At 34.8% G+C, this 17,077-nt stretch overlaps 3 protein-coding genes across 3 annotated transcripts; all 3 read left to right on the top strand.

The window, feature by feature from the left end:
- The first annotated feature begins 205 nt into the window (after positions 1-205).
- On the top strand, positions 206-4,034 carry LOC130463676 (uncharacterized). The gene is made up of 4 exons (XM_056832883.1): positions 206-2,418; positions 2,515-2,835; positions 2,910-3,009; positions 3,106-4,034. Exons 1-4 carry the CDS (start codon positions 206-208, stop codon positions 3,835-3,837), a joined length of 3,366 nt encoding a protein of 1,121 aa, XP_056688861.1. The 3' UTR covers positions 3,838-4,034.
- A 172-nt stretch (positions 4,035-4,206) lies between these two features.
- LOC130463413 (uncharacterized) lies at positions 4,207-5,360 on the top strand. Its single transcript, XM_056832540.1, has 4 exons — positions 4,207-4,472; positions 4,565-4,688; positions 4,790-5,086; positions 5,166-5,360. The coding sequence occupies exons 1-4, from the start codon at positions 4,207-4,209 to the stop codon at positions 5,343-5,345; spliced, it is 867 nt and encodes a 288-aa protein (XP_056688518.1). The 3' UTR covers positions 5,346-5,360.
- A 6,874-nt stretch (positions 5,361-12,234) lies between these two features.
- Positions 12,235-15,874, top strand: LOC110803437 (bidirectional sugar transporter SWEET7). The gene is made up of 5 exons (XM_022008945.2): positions 12,235-12,507; positions 12,700-12,736; positions 13,268-13,649; positions 14,071-14,190; positions 15,514-15,874. Exons 1-5 carry the CDS (start codon positions 12,465-12,467, stop codon positions 15,733-15,735), a joined length of 804 nt encoding a protein of 267 aa, XP_021864637.1. The 5' UTR covers positions 12,235-12,464; the 3' UTR covers positions 15,736-15,874.
- The last annotated feature ends 1,203 nt before the right edge of the window (positions 15,875-17,077 follow it).

The following is a 17,077-nucleotide window of genomic DNA, read 5'->3' as shown; positions in this document are numbered from 1 at the left end:
TGTATAGGATAAGTAGTTTAAAATAGTGATAACTTAATGATTATTAGAGATGAATGAAAATGATTATAAAAAAAATAGCATATACCAATATATCATTGACTGCGTAATTTATCATTGAGGCTATGCTGGTAGCAATGTAGAGTAAGTAATTGTATTGAATTCGGTTAGTAATATGTTTTTTGTGAGATGTGTAGAATTTGGTATCATGAAAAGAAGAGAGCGTAGTTGGATGTATGATAGACTTGATGGGCGCAATCTTAAGCCCGACTTTCTCAAGGGGGTTGGAGAGTTCATTGAGTTTTGCAAAGAGCATCCAACCTGCAATGATGGTGACAAAATAAGATGCCCATGCCCCCTGTGTGATAATAGACGTTTCCATGATACTGAAACAGTTAGAGTACATTTGTACAAGAAGGGGTTTGTTCGTAATTACTATCAATGGATATGTCAAGGGGAAAGCTTAGTAGAGTCCTCGCGTGTTCATCCAAATCAATATCGGGATATGGTTATTGATGCTCTTGGAAATAATCAAGAGCATTTGGTGAATGAAGAGGGTAATTCAGTTGAAGAAGAACCAAATGATGAAGCTAAGAAGTTTATAGACCTTCTAAAGGCAGCTGGAGATCCATTATATGAAGGGAGCAAACTCTCTGTGTTGGAGATGGCATCAAGAATTGCAAGTTTGAAATGTGAATTCAACTTACAACACAGGTGTGTGGATGGGTTTGCATCTTTGATGAATGATGCGATTCCAAATAACAACCAAATGGGTAGAACTTTCAATAGCACAAAGAAGGTTCTTGAGGGCTTGGAACTTCCTCATGAGAGGATCCACACATGCCCTAAAGGTTGTTTGCTCTTCTGGAAAGGCGATGCACAGTTAGATAAATGTAGAGTATGCGGAAGTGATCGGTATAAGAAGACTGCAAAGGGTAAGCTTATTCCAGCAAAAGTTCTAATCTATTTTCCAATCACACCGAGGTTGCAAAGGTTGTATGCTACCAAGAACATTTCGGAGGATATGACTTGGCATGCCAAGAATCCCCGAGTTCAAAACACCTTCGCACATCCTAGTGATAGTCAAGCGTGGAAGCACTTGGATACAACCTTTCCTAATTTCGCATCAGAGCCACGAAATGTCAGGCTTGGTTTGTGCACGGATGGATTTGCCCCCCATGGTAAATTTGGATCCCAATATTCATGTTGGCCAATTATTCTTACACCATACAACTTGCCTCCATCGATGTGTATGAAAAGACCATTCATGTTCCTTTCTTTGCTCGTTCCCGGTCCTAAAAATCCTAAAGGAAACTTGGATGTGTACATGCAACCACTCATTGAAGAGTTGAAACAGTTATGGGAGGTTGGGGCTATGACTTATGACATCTCAAGCAAGCAGAATTTCAACCTCCGCGCAGCCCTTTTGTGGACTATTAGTGATTTTCCTGCATATGGAATGCTATCTGGATGGTCCACGGCCGGAAAGAAGGCTTGCCCTTATTGTATGGATAAAAGCAAGGCATTTTGGCTTGAACATGGAGGTAAAGTTTCATGGTTTGATTGCCATCGACAATTCCTTCCACATGATCACCCTTTTCGAAAGAATAAAACAGCTTTCTGCAAAAACAAAGTTGAAAATGGCATGGGTCCGCATATAATGTGTGGAGAAGAATTGTGGCAATGCGTGAAGGACTTGCCTAAAGCAACTGATGGTCCTGAAGCTCTTAAGAAGTTGAAGAGTGCCAAAATGGGTTGGTTCAAACAAAGTATTCTATGGGAACTCCCATATTGGAAGGATTTGCTTCTTCGTCACAACTTGGATGTCATGCACATTGAAAAGAACTTTTTTGACCAACTCATAAACACTGTGATGGATGTGAAAGGTAGCACCTCGGACACCACTAGTGCAAGGAAAGATATGGCTAAGTATTGTAAACGTCGGCAGTTAGAGCTTGGAAATGGAAATCAAACCATGCCAAAAGCACCCTTTGCACTTGACAAGGCTCAGAAGAAGGTGTTATGTGAATGGGTTCGAGACTTGAAATTCCCAGATGCTTATGCTTCAAACTTGAGCAGGTGTGTTAATCTTCAATCATGCAAGCTGTATGGAATGAAGAGCCACGATTGTCATGTCTTCATGGAGAGGTTACTTCCGGTTGCTTTGAAGGAGTTGCTTCCCTTGCATGTTTGGAAGGCAATTACAGAGATTAGTCAATTCTTCCGAGACTTATGCGCCCCCACTATCAAAGCGAGTGACATAGATCGCTTGGATAAGAATATAGCTGAGATCTTGTGCAAGCTAGAGAAGATTTTTCCACCTGCATTTTTCAACTCAATGGAACACTTGCCAGTTCATCTTCCACATGAGGCAAAGGTTGGTGGTCCCGTCCAGTACAGGTGGATGTACCCATTTGAAAGGTAATCAAAATAATACAAATTAGCGTAAATAAATTATTACTTTAAATATCTTATATGTTTACTAGTAACTATTAATCAAACTTACATAATTTATAGGTTTCTTAACCATTTGAAGCGTAAGGTTGGAAATAAGGCACGTGTAGAAGGCTCCATATGCAATGCTTACCTAATGGAGGAGATTACGAACTTTTGTTCCCACTATTTTCAACCTGAGGTTGACACCAAAGCAAGGGATCTAGGAAGAAATGTCCATTCGGTTGTTGAGAACCAACATGACGTTAATATCCCCGAGATGTTCAGGGTGGATTGTGGTCGTGCACCTACTAATGGCCGTTTGCGCTTCTTGCAAGACATGGAGTATGATCGAGCACATCTTTATGTGCTTGCAAACAGTGGCATCTTAGGTGAATATGAAAGGTAAAAAACTATAATTTAATTATTGTAAACTCTTCTAACGACGTATTTAACCTTTATTTCCTTAATTACCATAGGAAATTTGAGGAGCACATTCTCCAAACTCAACCTCACATAGTAATGGAGGATATTTGGAGTAAATGCGAAGCCCAGTTCCCTGAATGGTTTAAATCACATGTGAGATTAATTGTATTTTGCTTTTATTCATAAACAATATTACTTACATTAGTCATTGAAAGGGAAAAAAAATTACTAACTAATTCTACGAATTAGGTTCTCCGGTCTTTGAGTCCTAATGATGTGACACGGGCGCTTGCGATGGGCCCCTCTAGACAAGTAAGGACATGGAGCCGGTTCTATGCGAATGGATATAATTTTCAAACTCATGACTACGGCAAACACAAGTCAACTATGAATTATGGAGTGTGTGTACAAAGTCCTGATGAAGTTGACTACTTTGGCATTTTGGAGGAGGTGGTTGAACTTTCTTATTGTGGTAAGCTTCAAGAGTACAAGACAATCTTGTTTAAGTGCAGCTGGATGGATTCCGTGAAGGGTATGAACATTCATGAACAATACAAACTTGTTGAGGTCAATCATTCTAAGAGATACCCAAAGTATGACCCGTTTGTATTGTCTTACCAAGTTAGTCAAGTATACTTTGCACACTACCCCAGTTTGAAGAGGGATAAAGCCCAATGGTGGGCTGTGTTTAAAACTAAGGCAAGGTCTGTGATTGATGCTCCGGTTGACTTAGACTTTCTACAAGAAGATGCAAATGAGGTTTCTTCAGCTCTTTGTGCTCCAGATGAGATCCCAGATTATGAAGATCAAGATGATGATGATGATGATGACGATATTAATGATGGTGATGCTGATAGTATGAGTGATGAGGATGAGGATGATGAAGATGAGGATGAGGATGATGGTGATGATGACATTGATGATGATGATGACGATGGTGATGATGATGATGCTGATGATTCTGATGGATACGACGATTAACTTGATATTGCTGATTTTGGTCCTATTTGGTTGTTTAATTTTAGGTTCAAGAAATATTATGTAGTTGTTTGGTAAACTTATGATTGGAGTTTGACATGTGTTGTCTTTTATGATTGAACTTTGAATTATGTTGTTGTTTATTGAACTTATCATTGAACTTTTTATTTTGGTTGTATAAATTTATGTTTGTTAGACAATCTGTAGTTGTTTGTTACTTGTTATTAGGTAATTATATATGTAGCGTAAGTTTATTAATGTTAATGCTTGGTTTGTGTTCCATTAAATAAACAGATGTCCAATCGATGAATTGTCTTTTATGATTGAAATTTGAGTTATTTAAACTTGGTTTGTGTTCTACTAAATAAACAGATGTCCAATCGAGGAGAACATTCAGCCATCCGCAGCCGTTTAGGTGCACGTGGAGGTGGTCGTGAAGGTGGTCGTGGAGGTGGCCATGGAGCTGACCATGGAGCTGGCCGTGGAGGTACTACACGGGTGACCCAACCCTCACTGGATACCTACTTTGATGATGACGAAACTCAAGGTGAATACTCTGAAGAGGTGGTACCTGATTCACAAGTAAATGAAGAAGCTGAGGATTCTGGAGTCGTTTGGATGGCACCGGGTGAACTTTGGTAAGATTTAGAGTTACATTTTAATTATTTTATCTCTGTATGAATGTTGTAAACTAACGTTACTTGTGTTATTTCCTATTCCACTATGTAAGGTTTGATCACAGTTCCATTTCGCGGGATATTACTAACGTCATCCAGAAATATTTCAAGAGTCCTTGGACGTGTTATACCAAAGTTGACAAGGATACAAAAGATCATTGGTTCACTCTGTTCAAGGTTTACACAATTTTATATCATGTAATGTATCACTTTTTATTTTTCAACTTGCTATAATTGTAACATAACAAAATATCCTTCTTTTCTTTTCTTTTGTGTAGAGGACCTATAAATGGTTGCCTGAGTTTGATCACCTTGCTGTGCGTGATTACCATGCAAATGCATATAAACGGGTTAAGTACATCCACTACCAAATAACAAGAAAGAGTAATGGAAGGAAGCCAGATTGGATGTCTGAGAAAGTGCATGCAGATATGATGAAGCACGTGGATGATGATGAATTCAAGAAAAGATCTGAGCAGGCTAAGAAAAATAGAAGAGGGGGTTCATTAACCAACAATGTTGAACCATCACATTTCCAAGGTTCCATTTCCACAACTGAGGCTGCAAAGAAAATGGTAAGTTTAATAATGTAACTAAATTTCATTTAACGTTGTTACTAATTTGATTATTCACAAAAATTACTTGTATAATTAGGCAAAGGAAAGTGGAGGTGTGATGCCTACAGCTGGTGACTTATATTTGAAGACACACACGAAGGAAGTACCGGGTAAAGGGAAAGTCCCTTGTAGTAGCAAAGCAAAGCAAATCAAGGTAACTTACTATTATTCAAACAAAGCTTATGAAACACGTTTTAAGTTTAAAATCAACCCTTAGTTCGTTTAGTTGAAAAATGGGCCTTAGATGTGAGTAAATAACCTTGAATGTGACTTAGCAAGTTCAAACAAAGCTTATGAAACATGTTTTAAGTTTAAAATCTGCCCCTAGGTGATTTAGTTGAAAAATGGGACCGAAAATGCCTTATTTAGCCTATATATGACCTATATCGACCAAATAGGCCTTAGATGTGAGTAAATACCTTTGAATGTGACTTAGCAAGCTCAAACAAAGCTTATGAAACACTTTTTAAGTTTAAAATCAGCCCGTAGGTGATTTAGTTGAAAAATGGGACCGAAAACGCCTTATTTAGCCTATATGTGACCTATATCGACCAAATATGACCTAAATGTGCTTAAATTGCTTAGAATCGGTTTTAGAAACCTTGAATATGACACATAAAACATGTAAATGGTTTGAAATGACAAGTTTGGTTCCTTAGTTCAAAGTTGGGCGAGAAAATGACATTTTAGGCAATATATGACCTATAACGACCATATAGGCCTTAGATGTGAGTAAATACCTTTGAATGTGACTTAGCAAGTTCAAACTAACCTTATGAAACATGTTTTAAGTTTAAAATCAGCCCGTAGGTGATTAAGTTGAAAAATGGGACCGAAAACGCCTTATTTAGCCTATATGTGACCTATATCGACCAAATATGACCTAAATGTGCTTAAATTGCTTAGAATCGGTTTTAGAAACCTTGAATATGACACATAAAACATGTAAATGGTTTGAAATGACAAGTTTGGTTCCTTAGCTCAAAGTTGGGCGAGAAAATGACATTTTAGGCAATATATGACCTATAACGACCAAATAGGCCTTAGATGTGAGTAAATACCTTTGAATGTGACTTAGCAAGCTCAAACAAAGCTTATGAAACACTTTTTAAGTTTAAAATCAGCCCGTAGGTGATTAAGTTGAAAAATGGGACCGAAAACGCCTTATTTAGCCTATATGTGACCTATATCGACCAAATATGACCTAAATGTGCTTAAATTGCTTAGAATCGGTTTTAGAAACCTTGAATATGACACATAAAACATGTAAATGGTTTGAAATGACAAGTTTGGTTCCTTAGCTCAAAGTTGGGCGAGAAAATGACATTTTAGGCAATATATGACCTATAACGACCAAATAGGCCTTAGATGTGAGTAAATACCTTTGAATGTGACTTAGCAAGCTCAAACAAAGCTTATGAAACACTTTTTAAGTTTAAAATCAGCCCGTAGGTGATTAAGTTGAAAAATGGGACCGAAAACGCCTTATTTAGCCTATATGTGACCTATATCGACCAAATATGACCTAAATGTGCTTAAATTGCTTAGAATCGGTTTTAGAAACCTTGAATATGACACATAAAACATGTAAATGGTTTGAAATGACAAGTTTGGTTCCTTAGCTCAAAGTTGGGCGAGAAAATGACATTTTAGGCAATATATGACCTATAACGACCATATAGGCCTTAGATGTGAGTAAATACCTTTGAATGTGACTTAGCAAGTTCAAACTAACCTTATGAAACATGTTTTAAGTTTAAAATCAGCCCGTAGGTGATTAAGTTGAAAAATGGGACCGAAAACGCCTTATTTAGCCTATATGTGACCTATATCGACCAAATATGACCTAAATGTGCTTAAATTGCTTAGAATCGGTTTTAGAAACCTTGAATATGACACATAAAACATGTAAATGGTTTGAAATGACAAGTTTGGTTCCTTAGCTCAAAGTTGGGCGAGAAAATGACATTTTAGGCAATATATGACCTATAACGACCATATAGGCCTTAGATGTGAGTAAATACCTTTGAATGTGACTTAGCAAGTTCAAACTAACCTTATGAAACATGTTTTAAGTTTAAAATCAGCCCGTAGGTGATTAAGTTGAAAAATGGGACCGAAAACGCCTTATTTAGCCTATATGTGACCTATATCGACCAAATATGACCTAAATGTGCTTAAATTGCTTAGAATCGGTTTTAGAAACCTTGAATATGACACATAAAACATGTAAATGGTTTGAAATGACAAGTTTGGTTCCTTAGTTCAAAGTTGGGCGAGAAAATGACATTTTAGGCAATATATGACCTATAACGACCATATAGGCCTTAGATGTGAGTAAATACCTTTGAATGTGACTTAGCAAGTTCAAACTAACCTTATGAAACATGTTTTAAGTTTAAAATCAGCCCGTAGGTGATTAAGTTGAAAAATGGGACCGAAAACGCCTTATAACGACCAAATAGGCCTTAGATGTGAGTAACTACGTTTGAATGTGACTTAGCAAGTGAAAACAAAGCTTATGAAACATGTTTTAAGTTTAAAATCAGCCCTTAGTTCTTTTTTTTGAAAAATGGGAGCGAAAATGCCTTATTTAGCCTATATATGTTTTAAGTTTAAATGTGCTCAATTTAATATATTTTTATGCATGGGTGATAATCATTTTAATTCTTGTAGGAAAACTATGAAAAAAATGTTGCTGAATGTGTTGAAAAAGGCATTGCTAAAGATCCCAACCAAATCTACTTTGAGACAGTAGGTGGGAGAAAGAAGGGAAAGGTCCCCGGGCTGGGTAGTGGAGCCTCTCTATACTTTGCACCATCTAGAAGGGGTGGTAGTTCTTCTAGCTCATACACCCCATCTATTTATTCTCAAATGTCATCTCGATTGGAAGAGACTCAACAACAGTTGACCCAAAAATCCATTGAGCTTGAAACAACAAAAAATCAGATGTTAAAGGCTATGGAGGACGATCTACTTTTGAGGCAAAGGGAGAGAGAAGAAAGAGAAGCAGAGCGACTACAGCACCAAAGGGAGATGGAAAGGGAGAGACAAGAGAGAGAAAGGGAGAGACAAGAAAGAGAAGAACATGCCGCCCAGATGAAAAAGGCAATGGAGTCTTACGAGCGGATGTTCAGTCAGTGTACTGGTTTTCCTTTCTCGCAGTCGCAGGACCCTCGAGATCCACCCGGAGGCGGGACACCTTTGTGTTAGGTAGTTAGTATTCTTGTATTAGTTTGAACTAGTTACAACTTTTCGTATTAACATGTTTGAACAACATTATGTGTATTATGAATCTTTGTTGTATGACTTTGAACATGTTTAATATTATAACATCGAGCAGGTTTCATACGATTTTACAGAATTTATATAAATTCGTATATATACAGGCATATATAATATTTACAGGTACATATATAATATTTATACAGGCATATAATACAGGTATATATGCGATTTTACAAAATTGGCTGCAAATGATATTTGCATAATTACCGACCGCAAAGGCAGTCACAAATTTAGTGACCGCTACAAAAGCAGTCACTAATTTAGTGACCGCCCACAAGGCAGTCACTAATTTAGTGACCGCCAAAGCAGTCACTAAATTAGTGACCGCCACGAAAGCAGTCACTAATTTAGTGACCGCTACAAAGGCAGTCACTAATTTAGTGACCGCCAAAGCGGTCGCTAATTTAGTGACCGTCAAGGCGGTCGCTAATTTAGCGACCGCATTAGCGGTCACTAATTTAGTGACTGCTTGGCGGTCACTAAATTAGTGACTGCTTAGGTGGCGGTCGCTAATTCTGTCGGTAAATTTTAGCGACCGCCTTCCAGTTGGAGTTTCCTAAATTACCGTCCAGGTGAAAACTGACCGCTTTTTTGCGACCGCTGGCGGTCGCAAAATCTTTTACCAACCGTTTTTCGCGTTTTACCAACCAATTTTAGCGGTTGGTAATTAATCAATTTCTTGTAGTGCGTACTCTCGTGCGTAGTATGATCTTCACTAGCTATCCCATCAACCGTGATTGTTAGAGCAACAATAGTGGGAGACTCTTAGGTGTCTCTTAAGGAGATAGAAAAATTAAGAGTTAAGTAAGAAATGGGAGACTCTTAATTAGAGTGTGTAAGAGAAAATTCTGAAATAAGAGCTAGCTCCAACAAATAAGAGCTAGTGCCATGTCAACATTTTTTGCTTGAAAATAAAATAAAATAAGAGGGTGAGAGTGAATAAGAGTTAGTGGTTAAGAGTTAGTGCATTTCTACAATTTTGGGAGGGACTCTTATTTGGAGTTAAAGCTTATGTGGACATATGAGAGAGACTAAGAGTCACCAAAATAAGAGTCTCCCCTTATTGATGCTCTGTTCTAATTTATTTTATTATAAAAAATTGATATCCTATGCGGAGTACCAATTTTTTTTTATCTCACTAGCTTCTCACTTTTTATGATTGTAAAGGCACAAAATTAGATAATTAATATCCTTTAACCATCTATATAAGCTGGTATTTTACAAATTATGTACGGAATACTTTGTAACATTTATTTTTATATTAGTAATAAAACACAATTAAAATGGAGCATAAATGTAAATAGAATCAAAAGTTAACTAAAAAGCATGTACAAAATACGGAGGATATACCGAAAATTGCCTAGCTTGACAAGGATTATTACATGTACGGAGTATGTCACAAATGATGAGACTATCCCAAAGATCTTTGTTCTTTAGGAAATACAATCCAACAATATAGTAAAGAAGGAAAAGAAAACAAAATTATCTTATTTCACCATGAGATGGCATTGACTAGGCCTTGTATGTACATGCACCATGTATGCTTCCAATTGGCTTCCATTACTACTTTCAAGTTTGGGAAATGTTGGCGCCCAAAGTTCTTATTATTCAATAATAATTCTCTAGTACTATGTACCAAAGTTTAACAACAAGTACACAACTTATTAATTCATGATTATACTTTAATAATATTACTCCCTCCGATCCTAAAAGTTATGAGTTGAAATCGTCTATCCCACGATTTGTGCATTACTTTATTTTATTTTTACTGATATGTGTGATTCGTCAACTACTTTTACACTACAAGAAATTGTACTATTAACGACGGGGAATCCCGTCGTAAAAGGCCAACAATTGTTGATTAACGACGGGATTTCCTGTCGGGGACCCGTCATAAAAGGGGGTCATCGTTAATAAAAAATCCCGTCGTTAACCCGTCGTAAAAGACATTTACGACGGTTATTCCCGTTTTTATTAGGTTGTTAGCTCCGTCGCAAAAGACTTTTGCGACAGTATTTTTGACCCGTCGTAATTAGGTTGTCGTTAAAAATACAAATTCTTGCAGTGTTACTTTATATTTAAAATTACATTGATACCAACTAGTAGAAAGAATTGAAGTGACACATACACAAGTGGTGCGACTAATACCGTTACATATATTATGGAACAGAAGATTCAGACTTCTTTCGTAAAAGTTATGGTCTTATCATCTTATGGGTTACACATTGTGTACTTGTAATACTCCTTAAGTTAATAAGTTGTATCCAAACGCGGAAACTTCAGGTGAAAAAAGTTCAAAAAGCTCTAAATTAAAAAAAGAGGGGATTGAAGTTTACTGTTTAGCTACTTGCAAAACTAAAACTAGGAGACAAAAAAATCATGAAAACAGCCCAACTTTTATTAGCTACCGATCATTTTTATTTTTTAATTTACTTTTAGTGAACTTTTATAATTTGGTGCGGCTACAAATTAATGGCAGGGAGTAGGACACTATATTTATATATTTATAGTATAGCATAAAAAGGACTGTATATATTTCATAGCTTAAGACTTTGTAATAAACGCCTAATTAGGCAAGAAAATGTTAATTAATCTGACTTGGATCCCATATTAGATTACAAGCACTAATCCTACTCTCTTGCATGCCGCCCATTTCCAATGCTACTACAATATCTCTTCCTTTTTTTTAAATGGATTGTACGGATTTATGTTAGCTTAATCAATTGATTTTTCACAATTAGTAAAAAGTATATTGAAATAAAACTCATTCTTTTCTTGCAAATCTTTCACATTCATTCTCATAAGTTTACTTATATACAATTATAGTTATGTTTAAGTTCTTATTCTATTCTTGAGTTAATTTAATTGACGGTAACTTTTGTGTAAGACCGCCTTACGGGAAAGACCACTTTGATTGTTTAACTAATTGTTTTCAACTTTCCATTTCTTAACTAATTAATTTTAGTTTTTAACTTATTAGTTTTATTGTTTAACTAATTAGATTCAATGCTTAACTAATTAGTTACAGTGCTTAACTAATTGATTTCATTTTTTAACTTATATGACACTAAGGTGGTCTTTTGTGTAAGACCGACTTACATAAAAGTTTGTATTTAATTAATGTACGGATTAATTGATATAAGGAAACAGAATTTCAGAATAAGTGATGTTGTATGTATTATATGCTAGCTAGTTCAATAGATATATAGATAAGTCATTGTACATTCAGTCTTTCTTTCACCTCGTTAATCACCACGTTCATTCGAATATAATGTATCGATAAGTTCAAATTGAACAATAATGCTAAAAACTTTTTTCAATGAAAAGATGAAGTACAATCAGTTGTCATATAAAACCCAATACTCCGTACAATGTATAATTAACAGACATTCTACGTACTTTAAAAACGTTAATTGAAACGAAATGTGAACGTAATAGGTCATTTCAATGAATTTTAGAGAATATATAGCTTCCCAAATTGGGGGTAGAATAATTTGAGGAAAAAAGATTAAACGAAAGGTGGAGAAACAAAATAACAAGTATAGAGATTATTAGTAAATGAGGCATCTAATCTTAAAAACAGATTTTATTAAAAACGAATATTGATCGGAGACAGCACATACTACGTACTTTGAAAGAGCACTAACAAAAAAATTTAATTTTAATATTTAATTAAATTGTTGAATATTTTGCTAATTGTTTCTTGTTTTTTTCCTTGTCAAATAATATTTATGGGCCCCATTTGTTGTCTATTGGGTTATTTCCAACCTAAAGTTGTCCTTGTAGGATTTCCCTATATATATGCTCTTCTCTTCTCACTCCATTTTCAAGTAACTCCATATCTTACTACTTCTACAAATCTTATAGCTTCTTTTTTTCCCTTCTAATTAGTTCTTTAATTAATTAGCTCATAAATTTAACCTTAGCTTAATTAGAACACTAACCACTCTAGTTTAATTTCCATTACCACTATATATCCCCTTTCTTCTTTTGTTCAAATCTAGCTAAGTTAGCTAAGCTAAGCTTATAAGCTCATCAATCATCAAACATGGTTTCTCCAGCCGTTGCTCGATTCGCCGTCGGTATTCTAGGTATTACTAATTTGTGATACTAATCAAATGATGAAGATGTTTAAATGTTTTTGAGGAACATGCAGTTCGTGGGGATTAATAACTTTGATTATTATTATTACCATGATAATTAATTAAGCATGTTCCTGAAAATTATTTCACTATGATATGATACATCAATTTTGACGTAAGGTCATTTTACTTTGATTCCAGGGAATATCATCTCTTTCTCCCTCTACTTATCTCCCATGTAAGTTTAACTTCTTAACCATCACTCCTTTTTTTTAACATACACGTACTCATTTTACTCAAACATGCTTCATGCATGCTAAGAGGCTTTTTCGGTCAATTCCCCCATGTGTGGGACCCGGAGAATTTATTCATTGCAGTTCGTTCTATCACTACGAGAATTTGTATATTTAATGACAACCTAATAGCGACGGATCAAAATTTTTGTCGTAAAAACCACCGTCGTAAATGTGTTTTACGACGGGTTAACGACGGGATTTTCCATTAATGACGGACCCCTTTTATGACGGATCCGCGACATGAAATCCCGTCGTTAATCAACGATTATTGCCTTTAACGACAGAGTTTCTCGTCGTTAATGGTACAATTTCTTGTAGTGTATTCACCTGATTTCCACTCCTTTTTACTGAACTGAACTTATTTTTCCTGTGGAAATATGGTGAACGGAACATTAATCTTCCCATAATCTATTAAGTACTTAATTAATTAACTAATGATACTTCTTTTTTCTTATTTGATGGTTAATTTTCAGGCCAACATTTATAAGGATATGCAAGAAGGGATCAGTAGAGCAATACTCAGCAACTCCATACTTGCTCACATTCTTAAACTGCATGTTATGGACTATTTACGGAATGCCATTTATCCAACCTAACAACATTTTGCTATCCACCATTTCCGCAAGTGGTTGTGTTATTGAGTCAGTTTATTTGATGCTCTTCATCATTAACACTCAGAACAAGAAGAAGAAGATCACTTTGATCCTTCTTGTCCTCGCCGAGGTGCTCGCCGTCGGTATCGCGTTGGCGTTGGTGCTCACCTTCACTCACACCACCAAACGCCGTACTCAAATTTTTGGGCTACTTGGTGATGTTAGTGGCGTTCTTATGTATGCCTCTCCGTTAGCCGTCATGGTTAGTACTCCGCCCTTTAAAATTATAATGGTTACTGTATCAGTGTGTCAGTTTAAGTGATGCATTTAAAAAAAAAATTAAAAAAAATTGAGGGAGTTTGTAAAAATTTGAGCATTTTGATTGTATTTATATAGGGTAAGTGTCCGTACATCAGTAACATGGGTGATGTGGTGCAACTATGTACGAATAGTACACCAACTAATATAAAATTAAAAATTTACTAGACGGTTCTTTTCCATGATGAATTGACATTACTTCAAAAAATCATGATAATTTGTAAGAATATATATATAACAGATAGAATTTAATTAGTGTTGCTAGTTGATTAGTCATTTTCTTTAAGAAGAAAGTCTTGTAATTAAGGTTACAACAATAATTTGTCGATTGTACTAATGATATGTTTTGGGTTATAAATGTGCAGAAACAGGTGGTCAAAACTAAAAGTGTGGAATATATGCCGTTGGCTGTCTCAGTGACTTGTTTTGGAAGTGCAGTTATCTGGACTTTATATGCCATCCGCCCATTCGATCCCTATGTTGTTGTATGTACATTCTCTCTCTCTCTCTTTCTCTGACATGACCATGCATGGTGATGTATGAGCAACCTTTCCTTTCCCATATGTTAACCATGATTCCATGAATGTTGAATGGAATGATCCACCTATTCTTTTCCAACAACAATGAAGCATTTCCAATTTAGATTCTAAATGTTTTGTAGACTTGAATAAAAGAAATATACCTTGACTACATGGTTTGTACCATCTAGACCTTGGTAGTATAAAGTGACAAATTTTTACGCAGTTAAACATATAAAAGGTCGTTATTTAAACTAGATGCGTAGACATTGAATTTTTATTTATGGTAACTTTATCTTATTAGAAATAAGATTCTTCATCCTTTTAAAAGGTTAAACCGCAATATTAACATACTATCGATTTGCCTTGTTTACTTACCTTTTTACCCTACATCGGCAACTTCAAGTTTGAGAAGGGATGGCTTATAAGGGATGTGTTTGGCCATTAAATTTCCACGTACTTTTTAAATACATCCTCTATTCTTTTTTAAATGACACAATTATTTAGGCGCGTTTGCCAATGCACGATTTCAAACATTAATATCTTCCATTATGGATAAGAAAAAATTATAAAAAGTTGATATTTAAAAACTATTCATTGAGACGAATCTAATAAGACCCACACGACTATGTTTTTCTTATGTATAAATCACAAAATAAAGTCAAAGGAGCTTGTGTGAATGGTGTCAAAAACCCAATTGTGTCATGTAAACAAGAACGGAGGAAGTATGTAAATTAATATTTCCATAAATAGTAATAACACTAAACTTTTGGATTAAAGGAATAAATAATTTAGTTTGAGAAATGACACTTTTGGAATTAGTTTATATAATAAATAAAACAAAATGTTGAGATCTCATTGGTGCTACCTAGCTAGCAAGTAGCAAGTACGGAGTGTGCAAATGTCATTTTCAAACCCAAAAACTCAAAAGTAGTAGTGGTGTATTATTAATTTTTTTTATCAATTTATTTAATTTTCAAAGTTATTTAGAATTCCCACAAGTATGGGATGAGTCTCTATTATTGTACCTAACCTTAAATTTACTATGGCCCACTTCATTGTATGGGATTCTGCCCAAACGCTGACGTGGACCAAAATGACAAGAAATATTAATAAAAAATTAGAACAAACTTTGTTTCAAAAGAAAAGGTGGTACTCCGTAATAAAAAGACAAAAGTCAAGCAAAATTGTTGCTCTTATGTAATGTTCCACAATTGCATTAATTTGGAGATTATCTTCTTCTTAAAAATTGGGCTTATGATATTATTGTTGTTTGATTTTGTTATTCAGGCTCCAAATGGAATCGGGTGTTTTCTTGGGCTGGCCCAATTGATGCTTTACGCAGCTTATTACAAGTCCAGTAAGCAACAAATTGCTGATAAACAAAATGCGGAAATTGAGAAAATTGAAATGGGCCTTAAAGAAGTTATTGTGGTTACCAAGGAGCCCAGCAAGGTTAATGACTATCCTACCCTTAAGACGATGGAAAATGATTTTGCCCCTAATCTTTAATTTGTACTACGTAATTGTATTAGTAAAGCTCTTGGCTTCTCTAAATGTTTTACTTATTGTTATTGTATGTATTCAAAACTTTAGTAATCATTTGTTTGGCAGGAGTATTTTTCTTGGAAATAAATTTTTCTTTGTCGCATTTCCTACGATAATTATATATTTACGAGTTGTGTTATCATGTGGATTTTTTAGTACATTAACCTAAAATCACGGTATATTCAATCTCATATTAGCCGGAGTACATTTTAGGTTAATGTATATATGTTTAAATCTTCGGGAAATTTAACTAGTTAATGTTTGTTGGTTTTGAACTAATTGACGGAGTGAAAATTAAAATGCACCACTAGAAATTTTTGTTTTTAACTTAAAATAGGGCTAGGTAAAAAACACAAAATTTAAATTATGAAAAAGTTGATATCTATTATATGGTTTCTTCAAAGAGAAGCTTATTCTTAATTAAAGGTAGAACAAACTTATGGGACACAAACATTTCTCAGATTTAACATGAAGAAACCATTATTCCTGTTGCATGTTGGATGAAATATTCCTCTACTTATCGACCTCTAATTCTCTATAACTCTACCTACGTAACCATGGATAAAACTCGTTCAAATATTGTTCAAAATACTTTTTCTTTTTGACGGAAAATATTGTTCATAATACTTTTTTTGAGGGAAATTATAATATTAATCAAAATGCATAATGACTAATTATATTAAACTATTTCAATATATGAGATGGTAACATTTATATAACGCCCTTTCATTGCATAAAATCGTAGAATAAAATTCCTTAATTTATTCAAGGGAAAAAAAAAAAAATCAAAACGATAAAATAAAAAAATTCAACTTTTTGAAAGCAACATGGGTTCTAATTGTTTGAATACCACACATACATATAATCGAGCATCAAAATAAGAATCCATGTCTTCCTCCAAAAGGCAAAAATAAATTCTAGACAAGAAATGAGTACCGTACTATTAGTAGTAGTTAGAAAACATAGCTAATTATCCTTTAAAGCAATTAAGCAAAATTGGATCGAAAGAATACAGCTAAATTCACATGAGTTGACGTTTCCATAAATTAAAATTGACGTGACAATATGAAGAAAGTAAGATAATGTCCACTAGTGAAAATACTCGATGTCGTATAATTCAATGCTCCAAATTTAAGGGTGAGGAGAGTACGTGAAGTTGTCATTTGTCAAGTTTCTAACTTTACGTCGGAATAATAAGCTAAGTAGCTAGCTTCATAAATAGAGACAACCAATTAACAACAAAACAAAAAGGATAAAAAATAATATTAAAAAAAAGACATAAAAAATTAATCAACTTGGAAACTGA

The sequence above is a fragment of the Spinacia oleracea genome, chromosome 6, assembly GCF_020520425.1.
Source record: "Spinacia oleracea cultivar Varoflay chromosome 6, BTI_SOV_V1, whole genome shotgun sequence".
In the NCBI taxonomy this organism is placed as follows: domain Eukaryota; kingdom Viridiplantae; phylum Streptophyta; class Magnoliopsida; order Caryophyllales; family Amaranthaceae; genus Spinacia; species Spinacia oleracea.
Note: the sequence above shows the minus strand (reverse complement) of the source record. Positions and strands in the feature narration are given on the sequence as shown.

Excerpts from the sequence above, each read along its gene's own strand:
- LOC110803437 (XM_022008945.2), top strand. The coding sequence starts at position 12,465 with ATGGTTTCTCCAGCCGTTGCTCGATTCGCCGTCGGTATTCTAG. Across the intron at positions 12,508-12,699 it reads ATTCGCCGTCGGTATTCTAG|GGAATATCATCTCTTTCTCC; the intron begins GTATTACTAATT and ends CTTTGATTCCAG. Across the intron at positions 14,191-15,513 it reads CATTCGATCCCTATGTTGTT|GCTCCAAATGGAATCGGGTG; the intron begins GTATGTACATTC and ends TTTGTTATTCAG.
- LOC130463676 (XM_056832883.1), top strand. The coding sequence starts at position 206 with ATGAAAAGAAGAGAGCGTAGTTGGATGTATGATAGACTTGATGGGCGC. Across the intron at positions 2,419-2,514 it reads TGGATGTACCCATTTGAAAG|GTTTCTTAACCATTTGAAGC; the intron begins GTAATCAAAATA and ends CATAATTTATAG. Across the intron at positions 2,836-2,909 it reads ATCTTAGGTGAATATGAAAG|GAAATTTGAGGAGCACATTC; the intron begins GTAAAAAACTAT and ends TAATTACCATAG.
- LOC130463413 (XM_056832540.1), top strand. The coding sequence starts at position 4,207 with ATGTCCAATCGAGGAGAACATTCAGCCATCCGCAGCCGTTTAGGTGCA. Across the intron at positions 4,473-4,564 it reads ATGGCACCGGGTGAACTTTG|GTTTGATCACAGTTCCATTT; the intron begins GTAAGATTTAGA and ends CCACTATGTAAG. Across the intron at positions 5,087-5,165 it reads CTGAGGCTGCAAAGAAAATG|GCAAAGGAAAGTGGAGGTGT; the intron begins GTAAGTTTAATA and ends TTGTATAATTAG.